The 13,745-nt window shown below is 42.4% G+C and overlaps 1 protein-coding gene across 1 annotated transcript; it reads right to left on the bottom strand.

Annotated features, from left to right (window-relative positions):
• Nucleotides 1–5,655: 5,655 nt before the first annotated feature.
• Nucleotides 5,656–6,849, bottom strand: LOC123430652 (probable glutathione S-transferase GSTF1). The gene is made up of 3 exons (XM_045114505.1): nt 6,654–6,849; nt 6,494–6,542; nt 5,656–6,269 (listed from the first exon to the last, which is right to left on the bottom strand). The coding sequence occupies exons 1-3, from the start codon at nt 6,801–6,803 to the stop codon at nt 5,812–5,814; spliced, it is 657 nt and encodes a 218-aa protein (XP_044970440.1). The 5' UTR covers nt 6,804–6,849; the 3' UTR covers nt 5,656–5,811.
• Nucleotides 6,850–13,745: the final 6,896 nt, after the last annotated feature.

The following is a 13,745-nucleotide window of genomic DNA, read 5'->3' as shown; positions in this document are numbered from 1 at the left end:
CTATGAACCAAACAGGTAGGAACTTTTTAGGGACTTAGGACTTATAAGTTGGGACTAAAAAAAGTCCTAGGACTTATGAACCAAACAGGGCCTTAGTCCCCGTTGGATCCGCCAACAAGGAGTAAACACCCTTTTGTCCCGGTTCGTGGCCCCAACCCGGACTAAAGGCCTGCGGTATTTAAACCACCCCCTTCTCCCTCCCCCAATCTTCCTTCATTCCCTCGCCCGACCGCGGCCTCGACGCCGCTCCCGCCGTCGGCCTCCATGCGACGTTGTTAGGCTGCCCGATTGCATCGTCGACACGTCCACTCCTGTCCCCGCTCCTCCACACGCACGCGCCCACCTCGACTATAGTCCAGCAATACCTTCATCTTGACTATAGTCGGAGTTGGAGTGATAGCTTCTCTTGGATTGGGCGTCGAATTCAGAGCCGGATACCATTCACCAACATGAGCTTGATGTCTTCTTCTTGTGTGTATCTTGGTGTACTTGTCCTTCTTCTCCGAGTCCTTACTTCTCCGGAAGGGTCTTCTTTCATAGTACTCCTTCTCTCTCTTCGAAATGACTCATCTCTTGAGCTTGTTCTTCTAGGTGACTCTTATCTTTTCTTGGAGGCGGCCGAGAACTCATTGGAAAAGTGTACAGGTCTTCCACAATTGTAACAATTTCGTTCACGACTAGATGAACGCTTCTCTTCATGTCTTGAGTTGGAGCTCCTCTCTTTTTATCTATTCTTGCAGAACTTATTGAATTTCTTGACCATGAGGCTTATCTCTTCATTGGTAACAAGGTTGTCAATTGAGGTGAGGTAGCGGGAGTGTCACTTGGAGCTTTGTATGCACCGCTTGACTTGTTATGGAGCTCTTCTTTGTCTTTGAGTGACATTTCATGAGCAACAATCCTACCAATGACTTCTGTAGGCTTGAGATCTTTATAGTTTGACATCATTTGGATCAATGTGCACACGGTGTCGTACTTTCCATCCAAGGCTCTATGGATCTTCTTGATGATGAATTTGTCGATCATCTCTTCACTTCCTAAGTCGGCAATCTTATTTGTGATGAGAGCAAGCCTAGAGTACATTTTGGTGACTCCTTAACCATCCTTTATCTTGAACTTGTCAAGTTCACTTTTGTAGCATATCCAACTTAGATTCCCTCACAGATTCGGTTCATCCGTGCATATCAACAAAAGTATCTCAAATTTCCTTTGCATTCTCAAGACGGCTAATCTTGTTGAACTCTTCGGGGCATAGGCAGTTGAATAGAATGTCGTATGCTTGAGTGTTGTATTGCAACATCTTCAATTTTTCAGCGGTCGCTTCATAATCCGGTTCCTTTCCATCACCAAAGAATTTACCTTGCAATCCATCATAAACAATGGCCAAACGATGTGGTTATGGCCAAGAATATGCATTTTCATTTTGTTCTTCCAACTCGCAAAGTTTGTACCATCAAAATATGGACCTCTACGGTGGTAATTTCACTCACTAGACGCCATACTCCCCTAGTGTGTGACACCATTGACATGGAGACCAAAGCTCTGATAGCACTTGTAGGATCCAAAGTATGTCTGGAGAGGTGGTGATTAGACTACTACACCAAATCAAAAACTTAAACTTTTCCCAATTTTAATAGTTGGCAAGTTTTAGCAATTATACCAAGTCAAGAACACCCTACACATGCAAGTCTAAGAGTATAGCAGCAGATAGTAAAGACATGCACATTTAAGTAGAGGGTAGGGATAGGAAGATCAAACGCAAAGATGACACGGAGATTTTTGGCATGGTTCCGATAGGTGGTGCTATCGTACGCCCACGTTGATGGGGACTTCAACCCACAAAGGGTAACGGCTACACGAGTCCACGGAGCGGTCCACCCACGAAGGGTCCACAAAAAAGCAACCTTATTTATGCGATCATGACTTACGCCCATGAAGGACTAGCTTCACTCGGGGTAGATCTTCACAAAGTAGGCAATCTCCTTTCCCTTACAAACTTCTTGGTTCAACTCCACACGAAGTCGGAGGCTTCCAAGCGACACCTAACCAATCTAGGAAACACCACTCTCCAAAAGGCGATAGATGTGGTATGAATGATGAACTCCTTGCTCTTGTGCTTCAAAAGATAGTCTCCGCAACACTCAATATCTCTGTCACAGATTTGGCTTGGTAGAAGAGATTAATTAGATGGAAAGCAACTTGAGGAGGCTGGAAATAAAGATGCATATGGTTGGAGTGGAATATCTTGATCTCAACATATGGTGGTTCTCTCTCAGGAAATTGATGGGGCAAGTGTTGGCTTTTTTGAGTGCTCTCTCTACGAATGAGAGGGAGTGTATGGGTATATATAGCCATCTACAAAAATCCAACCATTCTAACTCGGTGGAACCGAAGTAAAAAAATTGGTTACACCGACTAGTGAAAAATGTGGCAACTCAATGAGTCCGATTATGGCTGGCCTAGGCGGTTACACGGATTGGGTGGCACCGATTTGTAAAACTTAGAGATTTTGACTTTTAGCAAAAAGATACCACGGATTTGGTCACTAGATTTTGGTTGCACCGAAATGGGACTTAGTGTCACCGAGAGGTTAGGGTTTGGCTTTTGGATTTTGTCTAAGTAAAATTGGGTAAGGTCGAATGTGTAAACTTGGTGACACCGAATTTGGGCTTTGGGGTTTGGACGAAATATATTTATGGAAGAATTCGTGAGGGTTTTTTGTGGCTAAATTTAAGAACATGAGCAACCAAATCATCATAGATACTTCAACCCCTTTTAATAGTATTGAATTTCCTATGGACTCAAATGTGATTTCTCACAAAATGCAAAATGCAGAGTCTTGAAGCTTGTTGCCAATTGATGTTCCAAGCATCTAGGGGATCTCCCCACAATCCTTTGCCAAACCATTCGTTGAACTTTTCCTAAAATATACTTGGTAGAATCATTAGTCCAATGAAATATATGTTGCTATTAATTACCAAAACCACCTAGGGAGAAGTTGTGCTTCCACATACATCACAGATACAAATCAAGACAAGTTACAACATGTGAGCTAATCAACTGGATCCTACATGAATGGCCCAACGCATCATCACGCTAGAACGGGATTCGACAGATTTCAAACTAACATCTGGGGCCCAACTAGATGAATGGCCCCGCTCAGGGATTCTGATTCCTCAACCCCCGCCATATTGTTTTCGGGCTCTAAAAAACGTACTACTACATTGTTTTGGAGCCTTGATGAACAAATCAATTGTTGTTTTCTGTAGGTTGGCCCACCCAGCAAATTGGTTGTTGGTCCACCATAGAGTGGGAGGCTAAGAAACAAAACAAGTTGTATCATGGAGAACCATCCTCTGAAACAAATTTCGCGTCTGACGCGCTTCTTCGGTCTTCCCTCTGCTTGTTACAATATGTAAATGTTGTGTATATCCATTTTATATCTTTTCCACTTGAAACATATGGTCATTATCATGGTTGTTACCTTCAGAACCAAAAGCACTAGTAAAACAAAGTAGAGAAGAAATCATGCACATTTAGTTCAACATACTAAAATCAACTTCATTATCAAAACAACGGTTTCTGAATTTTCCATCCAGGACAGTTCCAACAATAGTCTCTCTTTCTCTTGGAGCCAATTCAATTGTACAAGAAAGCATCAATTTATTGAAACTGAACTTTTTTAACAGGGCATGATATTATTTTAAGGCTCAATTTCTGAATTGCAGCACCCTACCATTTTTTGGTGAATTCCATCAAAAATGAACAACCACTATATGTCAAGTCAACAACTACAACTACTACCTGAACATGGACGATATTCGGTACAAGCATGCTGAAGTTTCTTCAGTCCAAACCCGCAAATGGTGCTTCAAATTACCCACTGCAAGTGACATTGCAACAAGGAATTTTGCTACAAGCACGTGCGCTAGGTTTTTTTAGGAGCTTACCCAATTTGCAGCGGAATTGACAACAGAAGGGTGATTTTCTGGGAAGAACACTGGTGGATTTCGATAGATACTTGCGGGAGGTACTATGCCGCTCGCCGGAGTTGGATCCATCCACCTAGATGCAACGGATCCATCCGAGCTTCAAGCTAAGACGAAGGCGAGCATGTATGTGAAGATATATTGCGGTCTGCAGGGTCCAGGTGGGTCGCGGTATGTTTTGCTGGTGTTGCGCTATAGCACGCGCCGTGTTGCAATGGTCTATCACTAGCAAGTGCTTTCACGTGCCTCAGTTTGGATCTCGATCAGATGATCGGGACGTGTCTGATCGGACAGCCGTGAAGGGGTTTATTTCTTATACAGACCAGTCGGCTGATTTATAGCGGTCACCTTAGCTTTATTAACAATTAATTAACATTTACATTGTCCACTAGGCTAGCATATTTAGGGTATCGTCGCCTCAAGTAAGAAAATAAATTATTAAATAAACTATACTTAGCTAGATTATGAGCTACACAATTAGCTGCACGGCCACAATAAATGCTACTCCCTCTGTTCTAATATAAATGTCTTAAACTAAAATAAGTTTTTTAATTTTTTTTGAAGAAAAAAATAAGTGTTTGAACTTTATACTAACTTTTATCCGTAATTTTTTATACTAACTTCAGCATAAAGTAATATAAAAAATTATTATAAAATTATAATAAACATTGTTGAGGAAATCGGTAACTGGTAACTGCTCGGTTGGCTCGGGAGTAGCAATTAATCGGTGAATCGGACTATTAACTGGATTAACCGGTTGATCATTAATCGATAGATCAAATATGAACCTGCCAACATATGTCTAGCTTTTTATGTATTATATCATACTTTCATGGTCCGAGACATGTAATATACAAAAATATTATACGGTATGCATATAAAAAACATAGGCAAGAGGTAAAATTGATAATCTTATGCATGCAAACATGCAAAATCTCAAAATTCAAAAGTACCAATTAAACATTTAAACTTGTCCACTTACTTACCAAGATATAAACAAAAACTATGCTAAAATAACAAGCCATAGCAATAGTTCGATCCACTAATCTACACATTTGTAAGTTGCAATCTAATAATCTATGAATGTTGGATTCCCCAATGAGAGAGGGGAAGATGGTAGTACCATTCTCGCTGGTAACGGCATGGAGAAGGGATTGGGGAATAGTCGTTGGGAGGGGTTAGGGAGAAGTTGATGGGTCAAGCGAAGGGGTGCAGCCCTCGAGAGAGGATGGGGAGTAGCCAACGAGAAGGGATGAGGTCCATGCATGCAACTCAAGCGATGAAGGTGTTGGATCTTGAAGATTTAGTGCATGCTTAGCATCAACGAGGATCTCGACACACACTAGCTAGGTCGAGAGGTGATGAAAGGAGTGTGAGGGGGCAGGAGGAGGTCTGAACCCTAGCTATTGAGGAGCGAGAGGGGGTGGGAGAGTGTATGGGCCAAAATTTTGGGCTTTGTTTACCCATGAATTAGCGGGACAATAGCGATTAGTCGGCCTGACAAGAGATTAATAGGCCTAACAAGTGATTAATCGGTCTGATAGACCTATTAATCGGTCTGACAAGTTAACACGATGAATAGGTGCTATTCGATTCGGCCATCCAACGAGTAGCGATTAACCGGCAAGTTAACTGATTAATCGAACGAATTCTTGAACAGTGATAATAAAATTGATACACTTATTTTTAAACGAAGCGAGTATTACAAAACCTTTATTATCCGATCGTGGTTACAACATCATCCACCAGCGTTCGGATCACGAAACAAGGGGCACACACGTGCGCGGTGCGGGCGTGCCAAACATGCCCCGACCCCATGCGATCAGACCCTTTTCTGCATGTCGGCGCCGAGCTTCTTCATCGAAGGCCTCAGCATGAGCTTCTCCCACCACGCTTTCACGCAAGGGAACGAGTCAAACAAGGACGCGTAGGGGGTTTCCATGAAGCGCAACGTGAAGGGGAAATGGTTGAGGTCCGCGACGCTGATGAAGCTTCCAGCCAGGTACTCGTGCTTCGATAAGCGGCCCTCGTAGATCTCAAGCACCTTCTTGAGCTTCTCCATGCTCTCGTCCACGACCTTCTGGTCCGTCTTCACGCCGTAGGCCGTGGGATACACGATGCACTCGTACACGATCGGCGCAACCGCCTTGCTGTACTGGTGCGCCTCGACCTCCGCCCACACGTCCACCGTTGCTGCTTCTTCCGGGTCGCTTTCTCTCAGCATGTCGGCTTCGTCCGTCCTGTATTTCCGGAGTATGTACTTGGCGATGGCACGGGACTCTGAGAAATAAACAGACGAGCATGCAACATGTAAGCACGTATACTCGATACTACTCCCTCAGTCTCAAAATAAATGACTGAAGCTCAATACAACTTTATACTAGAGCTAGTACAAAGTTAAGACACTTATTTTGAGACGGAGGGAGCACAAAGTAACGAGATCGAAGTATCTATAACGAGCGTTCTATGGTTTAGGCTTTAGAAAGAAAAGAAGTAAACTTTACCAAAGAGCACAAGGTCTCCATCTTGAAAAGCTGGGATTTCACCAAATGGCTGCGAGAATGCACAAACACGGATCGACGAACAAGGTCAGACGAAAAGTTTCCAAAAAATCTATGCTAGAGCAGTAGTAGTACGAAGAGTACCAAAACATGTGCGGCTTACGTTTCGGGCGAGGTGCTCGGGATTCTTGTGTTCCTTGGCCGCGAAATCGATGTCCACAACCTCGTAGTCTGCACCAACCTCCTCCAGGCACACCAGCACGCGCGCCACGTTCGTGAACGCGGCCGACCCGAACACCTTCACCGGCGCCATTCCTGAGGGGGTATGTGCGCTGTGGCGGGTGTGCAATGGCAGCGTAATCCCTCGTCTTATAGTACGTAGATGGCATGCCCAGCACAAAAGTGACGCTTTTCTGAATAATTCCTCAGCAGTGTACGAGAATCAGTACTCAGTCTTCAGCAGCCACCAATCCCAATTTCTTTACTACTTGAGTGAATCGCGTACTCGACCTTCCAGCTGGTACCTGCTAACTCTTTTGGTTATAATAAGTTATCTGGGTACATTTTTCTTTCTTTTTTCCGTTTGATGCAGCTATATGAAATTTGACAAGTATACTGATGAATTGTTTGTGTCGTCACCTGTGACCTGAGGCGCTTCAAGGAGAACGAGATCGTCTGTGGTGCAATCAGGATTTCCAGTGCCAGAGACCTTAGATTTTGGATATAATTAGTTGTGCGGCCAGGTTTGTTGTGTCAGTATGTTGTTCATATTATTGTTACAAAATCTACATCATTATAATTTGGATCACAGCAGGTGTACATCCTTTGGTCACAAGAAAATAGGCAGTGTTTATTTTTATTTTTTTGAAACATAGCGGTCTTTATGATTTTCCCGTTTCTTAAGCAAACCCAGTTGTGCACCGTACATCCCAAACTATCTTTTTGGCGAGGAAACAAACAAACTGTGATTTCGAAAAATACGTTGTTGGAAAGCATTGATGATACAATTAGCACCGCATGAATAAAAATAAGAACAGCTGAAATGCTAGTCACAGAGGATTTAAACAGGACTAAAAGAAGTAAGATTTCACACAGGATTTTCAAATGCCAATGCTTGTTCTGATGAGATTTGAAAAGGTTCCGAAGGCAATTACAAGTCGACATCGATTGTTCTCCTGTATCACCCAGAAAGATAAAGCATAGAAAATCTAAAACCAAACAGTAGCAAACAAGAATCACAGCCCCAATTGAGATAACACATTACACCAGAAAATCTATCAGGACAAAATGAATTGGGGAGGGTGCAAGATGATTAACAATGTCTCACTTCTGCCAAGAGAAAATCAAGCCTAATGTCTGCATCCAGAACTATTGAACTTCAACTTCCATCTATCAAACTGACAAGGGCCAGGGGATATTAGTAACTCAACGATTTGTAGAATTTGTAACATTCCATTGAAAAGATAATAGTTATTACTCTACTTAAGCATTCAGATACCCGCAAAAAAAAGTATTCAGACAAAATATTTAACTATCATCATATTAACATGGCCATCGCTGTACAATTATCAAAATGACACCAATAATGCAACCTCCATATTCCTGCTCCGACCAGAACTTTGAGATTGCCACTGGTGCCAAATCAAGATTTTTTTTGTTTGTTTGGCATAATTACTATAAACAGTTCACGATCAGACAACTTATCCACACAACAAGGAGTAACATCACATATCACCACTTACACAAGCAAATACAGAACAGAGAGCTTCTGCTTTATATAGTGTTTGACTTTATCAGAGTCTCTGAATGAAAGGGCAAATACATGTTATGCATCACATATACCACACATCCTACTGCGCCAAATGAAAGATGACTCGTTATGGCCAAAATTTTATCAGGACTAACCATTATTTTATTATAACCAAAATGAGTCGGCAAGGGCATGAGATAATTAATAATGTCACTTCTGCCTTGAGAAAATCAAGCCTAATGCCAGCACCCAGAACTATATAACTTGAACTTCTAACAACCTAACTGACAAGGACTGGTGGATATCACAAACACAATGATGTGCAGAATTTGTAACAACCCCCTAAAGTTGAAGTTATTACTTTAATTTAGTATTAAGACACCGTATCCAACTATCATATTAACATGCCATATCTGCAAAATTATCAAAACCTGGATCGAACTTATAAAGCAATAATGCGACTCCATATTCTTGCTCCGACCAAATTTTGAGATTTGTCACTGGTGCCAAAATCAAGAGTAACTTTGGTTTCGCATCATGGCTACTACCAGTTCATTTCTAGACAACTTAACCACGTGACAAGGAATAAACATCATATATCATTACTTGAAAAAGTAATACAGATAGAGTCCTTCAGACCTGTGCTGCTAATAGCCACACTAATCGAACTCTTTCAGTAGTAGCCAAAAGATGCAGAATATATTTGTAGACACTAAATGTTAGGAGTACATTATGCATCCTTATACCACATCGCATAACCCATAATATACATAGCAATATAGTATCACCATAATAACCTTGACCTTGAGTCTGAAGCTCCAAACAAGAGGCAACAACTTATAGTCATTCTTAATACATCTTGCTATTGACCTAATATCCAAATCTTGCAGCAATTCAGTATGTCTTGCCTTGGTCATTGATGGCACAATACAACTAGCGCCTAGGCAAGAGTAAAACTGGATATAACAGTTGATATTGGTACAGGTTATCCATACAAAGAGGAGCAACATGAGCATCAAATTCAATGCATATAACACTGCACATATGGCCACTTGCAGAAACAATATAGCCAGGCAGTTACACACTAATCGATCACTTGCAGTAGCAACCAAAATGCATCATATGAAGAAACCAAAGAAAGAACATCATCTAATTTTGCATCACATATGCCACATTGCAGTAATCCATACCCTATATAGCAACATGGCATCATCAATCACCAAAACAGTCTTGATTTTGAAGATTCAGACAAAGGCAATAACTTCTACTAGTCATTTTCATGTTGGGCCAATTCGACAGATTGCACACCAGTGCACTAGCCGACACCGTCAAAGCTTGTTAAGGTAGATAACACTCATACGTATAACAAAGATCTTCACCTGAAATTCAACTACTGCTAAATCCACCAACCCAGTAGATCAAAACTTACTAACGAGTGCTCCGATTTAGAAGGGCGGAGTAGGACCGTTTCTCTTGAGCGCCTTGTTCCCCGCGACGACGGCAGCAGCCATGAGGCCCCCGACGGCGGCACCAACGATGGCGGATCGCGGGCCCGAAGGTGCACGGTAGAGCATGCCGGTCCCAAACCCTGCGGCGATGATGTTGCGCCAGTCGTCAGCGTCGCGAAGGTTGCCCACGGCGCACTCGGTCCCGGCGAAGAGTAGGCCGATCAAGGCGACATGGCTGCCGTACCGGCGTCCCACGGAGCCGCAATGGTTGAGCACGCGGCTGGTGCGGAGCTTGAACGACTCGCCGCGCTCCGCCTCCGCCACCGCGCGCTTGAACCCCTTGGCGGCCCCCGCCGCGGCGCCGACGAGGTACCCATATCCGGGGTAGAGCGAGAGGTTCCTGCCCCAGTTGCGGGTGTCCATGTCCTCCGGGAAGAGGACCTCCGGCGAGGTCGGTAGGTCGTAGATCGCGCGGCACGAGGGGAGGCTGATGCCCTCAGGCTGGTACGGGGTGTAGGCACGCCGGGATCCGTCGGGGGCGCCATGCGGCAGGCGTTCACCGTACTGGGACTTGTTGGCGGCGTCGGCCATGGCGGCGAGAGGCGGCGAGCGACGGCGGGCGCTGGGGTTTAGGGCCTAGGTTCGGGGGCGGCGGTCTTTGCGTGCTCGTGGTAGGCCGGAAGGAATCTCTGATGTTCCGCATATATCGCGCAGGGGTGTGACTTTATGGGCCGGCCCATTTAGACACGGGTCTGTTGTTGTTGTTTTTTGCTTCTCGGGCGTTCTTCTCTGTTCTTTTCTTTACCGGCTTATCCTTTTTCCAGCTTTACTTTCCTTTCTTTTAAGAGTAGTTTTTAATAATTCGCTCTCTTTTAAACAAATATTAGTAACATTTATTGGAAAAAATAATAATATGAAAAAAATAATAATTTTAAAAACCGTGAACATTTCTTTATAACTTTATAAGAACTTTCTTATTTATGAATATCTTTTATTTTAAAAAATAAATAGAAAATTTAAATTCGTGGCCATTTTAAAAATCTGTTAGAACCGCCAGTTGGTCTTCTTCTAATCGAGCAGCTAAATCCGCTTGTCATGGAGCGAACAAACAAAAGGTTTTTTAACTCTAGGCCATACTCTTCCAGATGGTAATTATTCAAGCAACAAAATAAAATCAATCACATACCGAACACCCTATTGTGTAATCCATTTACGTCTGTGCTCATATAATGGGCATAAAAAAGCAACAAAATAAAACATGCAACTCAAACCAATCATGATTATGAGGTATCTAGTAGGATAAAAGGGAACTACACGGACATAATAGCAATGATGCAAATCTCTGGATAATAATGTATAACATCAAGTACTATGTTAAAGTAGGGGAATACAGCGGTTGCGAGAGAGTGGACCACTAATTAGAGAGGGGGGAAGGTGATCGAGATGTTGACTAAGACGACGATGTTGATGGAGATGGTTGCTATGACGATGGTTCCCCCGGCAATGCTCCGGTGCCGCCGGAAGAGAGGGGGAGAGGGGCCCCCTCCTTCTTATTCTTCCTTGGCCTCTCCCCTGGATGGGAAGATGACCCCCCCTCTGGTCCTTGGCTGCCATGGCCCCCGGAGGGTGGGAGACTCTTCGAGATTCGATCTCCCTTCTATTTTTCTCTAGGTTTTCCTCTCTGTTCGGATAATGTTTTTTGGCCGAACACTGGTGCAGAAAAGCCTAGCTATGACGTGGAAAAAATGTCTTTGCTGGGGTGGTAGCCCGACACCACCAATATGGTGCCATATTAAAAAATAATGATGGCATTGTGTCCCACGTCAACGGTATTCTACGTGTTGATGGTGTGCCACGTGGACAACAACACCACTATAATTGCTCGCCTAGCGACATGCAATGTACATTGCACGCGAGGAACGTTTCGTGCAGCCAAAAAGAAAATCCCACCACCTAACATTAATTTAGCATTTGACTTTAGGCACTAGAACTAGACTAATAGAACAATTCATTCGAGATAATAATAAGTGGCAATCTCACAAGTAGTACTAGAGCTAGGTGGAAATTTAATAAATGATAATCCTCACAAACACGAGCAAACTAACATAGTTTTTAAGGAGTTCATTTCACATCGATGAAGATCATCATATTTTTAAAGAAGGTCGATGACGATCATCATCCTCAAGTCATGGTGTGGGGTGTTCGTGATAGTGACTAAGATGGCATGTCCAACCCGGAGATTCTTGCGAGCAAGGAAGTTGCTTCACCCAGCCGCACTGAAGATAGTGCGACCGTCCGTGTCCACTGTGTAAGACAGGTGGTGATCGATCCCCTTGTGGTAAGGCATAGTCCAACAATGTCTGCTTCATCCTACATCATCAAATTCTACACGCTAAGCATATCATCGAATTCTACACTAAGCATATCATCACATTACTATAGTAAGCATATCATCATGTTTTACACACTAAGCAAATCATCACATTCTACACTAAGCATATCATCGCATTACTACACTATAATCAATATATCACATTACTAAAGCATATCATGTTACTATACTATAAGCATATTATCACATTAATATACTAAGCATATCACATTTCTATACTATACTATAAGCATATTAGCACACTAAACATATCATCAAATTTTACACACTAAGCATATCATCAGATTACCACACTAATAAAAAGCATATCATGACATGGCGGTTAACCATCGTCCGTATCAGGAGGGTCACAAATGGCATCCTCACGTAGGCATCACGTGGTGAAAGTTTTTCCCACAGCTTGTTTGTTTCATCCTCGCTCAGTGTCATTCTTTGGACATAGAATGCTTCATCAAGTGGGTCATCATCTTCTTCTTTCGAGTTGAGATAGATAACAACCATCCTTGGAGTTTGTCTTCTGAAGGAGAAACTCATCAATCAGCCCTAGTGAGATGCATGCGGACGATGAAACTATCTCATTCATCTCCTCCAATATGGGTTATGTTTCGTCCCTTACTGATCTCCATAGTTTAAGGCTCCTCAAGAACGTCGAAGATGACAATGTCTCTAGAATGAGCTCATTGAAATCCAATCTAACATTGCAAGGAAGGTGTGTGTAAGAAAAACCAAAAAAAAACACGATGCATTAGTGGAAATTGCAACAAAAACAAAAGAACAAACTATTAGAAGGTTCATATAATTTTTTACCATTGCAATAACAAAACATGACTGGAAGTAAATGTCGAACAACACACCAGTTGCAAGGCTGGTTGCGCACCTTGACTTGCACACTTGACATGATGGTGGTTGCGTCATTCTACACAAAACATACTGAAAACTAAGTATATAATCGGATTCTAGACTAGTGAACTGACACTAAGTATAATTGAATAAATGGTGCTAAATATAATTCTACATTAGTAACTATGTACACAAATAAGAAAAATCCACACAGGGAGACACCAATAAACAAATTATACATAACCAATCTAATTTATAGGAGTTCATTTTATTTATTACCCTGGCATTTCAGACTACACTATCAAATTAAGTTAAACTTTAATCATTAATATTCTAGACACTCAAAAAAATTCTACTCAAAATGCGTTATTCTAATCGAATTTGACATCGGATTATCACTAAAATTCTACACAAAGCAATCCATGGAATCAAAATTTGATTCTACATCACACAAAGCAATCCATTATATATATAGTAAAATTTCTACATAAAGCAATCCTAAATCAAATTATAGATGAATCTCACATATGAATTGTGTATGGATGGAGGAGGTGCGAGTGAAGAGGAAGCAGATGTAATGCGAGTGAGGAGAGAGGATTGAACCTTGCTGGGCGGCAACGGGGCGGCGAGAGAAGGCGACGGGCGACAACATGAGGCGATGAGTGGCAGCTGATCAAGGGGGAGTTGAAATGAAAGGGCGACGACCTAGAGCTTTTACTAAGGCGTGAGAGTTGATTCAAGTGAGTTGTTGCTGGCGTGGGCCTAAAATACAACATCATAGTTAATAACAGGCCAAATAAAAAAAATTAAGATTAAAAAAAGACT

This window comes from Hordeum vulgare, chromosome 2H (assembly GCF_904849725.1).
Source record: "Hordeum vulgare subsp. vulgare chromosome 2H, MorexV3_pseudomolecules_assembly, whole genome shotgun sequence".
NCBI lineage: Eukaryota > Viridiplantae > Streptophyta > Magnoliopsida > Poales > Poaceae > Hordeum > Hordeum vulgare.
The sequence above is the reverse complement of the archived record's forward strand: the minus strand, read 5'-3'. Positions and strand labels throughout refer to the sequence as shown.

Bases quoted from the DNA above. Each gene is read 5' to 3' on its own strand.
- LOC123430652 (XM_045114505.1), bottom strand. From the start codon at position 6,803: ATGGCGCCGGTGAAGGTGTTCGGGTCGGCCGCGTTCACGAACGTGGCG. The intron at 6,543-6,653 runs GTAAGCCGCACA...GCATTCTCGCAG, and splicing joins CCGAGCACCTCGCCCGAAAC to CCATTTGGTGAAATCCCAGC. The intron at 6,270-6,493 runs GTAAAGTTTACT...TTTATTTCTCAG, and splicing joins TGGAGACCTTGTGCTCTTTG to AGTCCCGTGCCATCGCCAAG.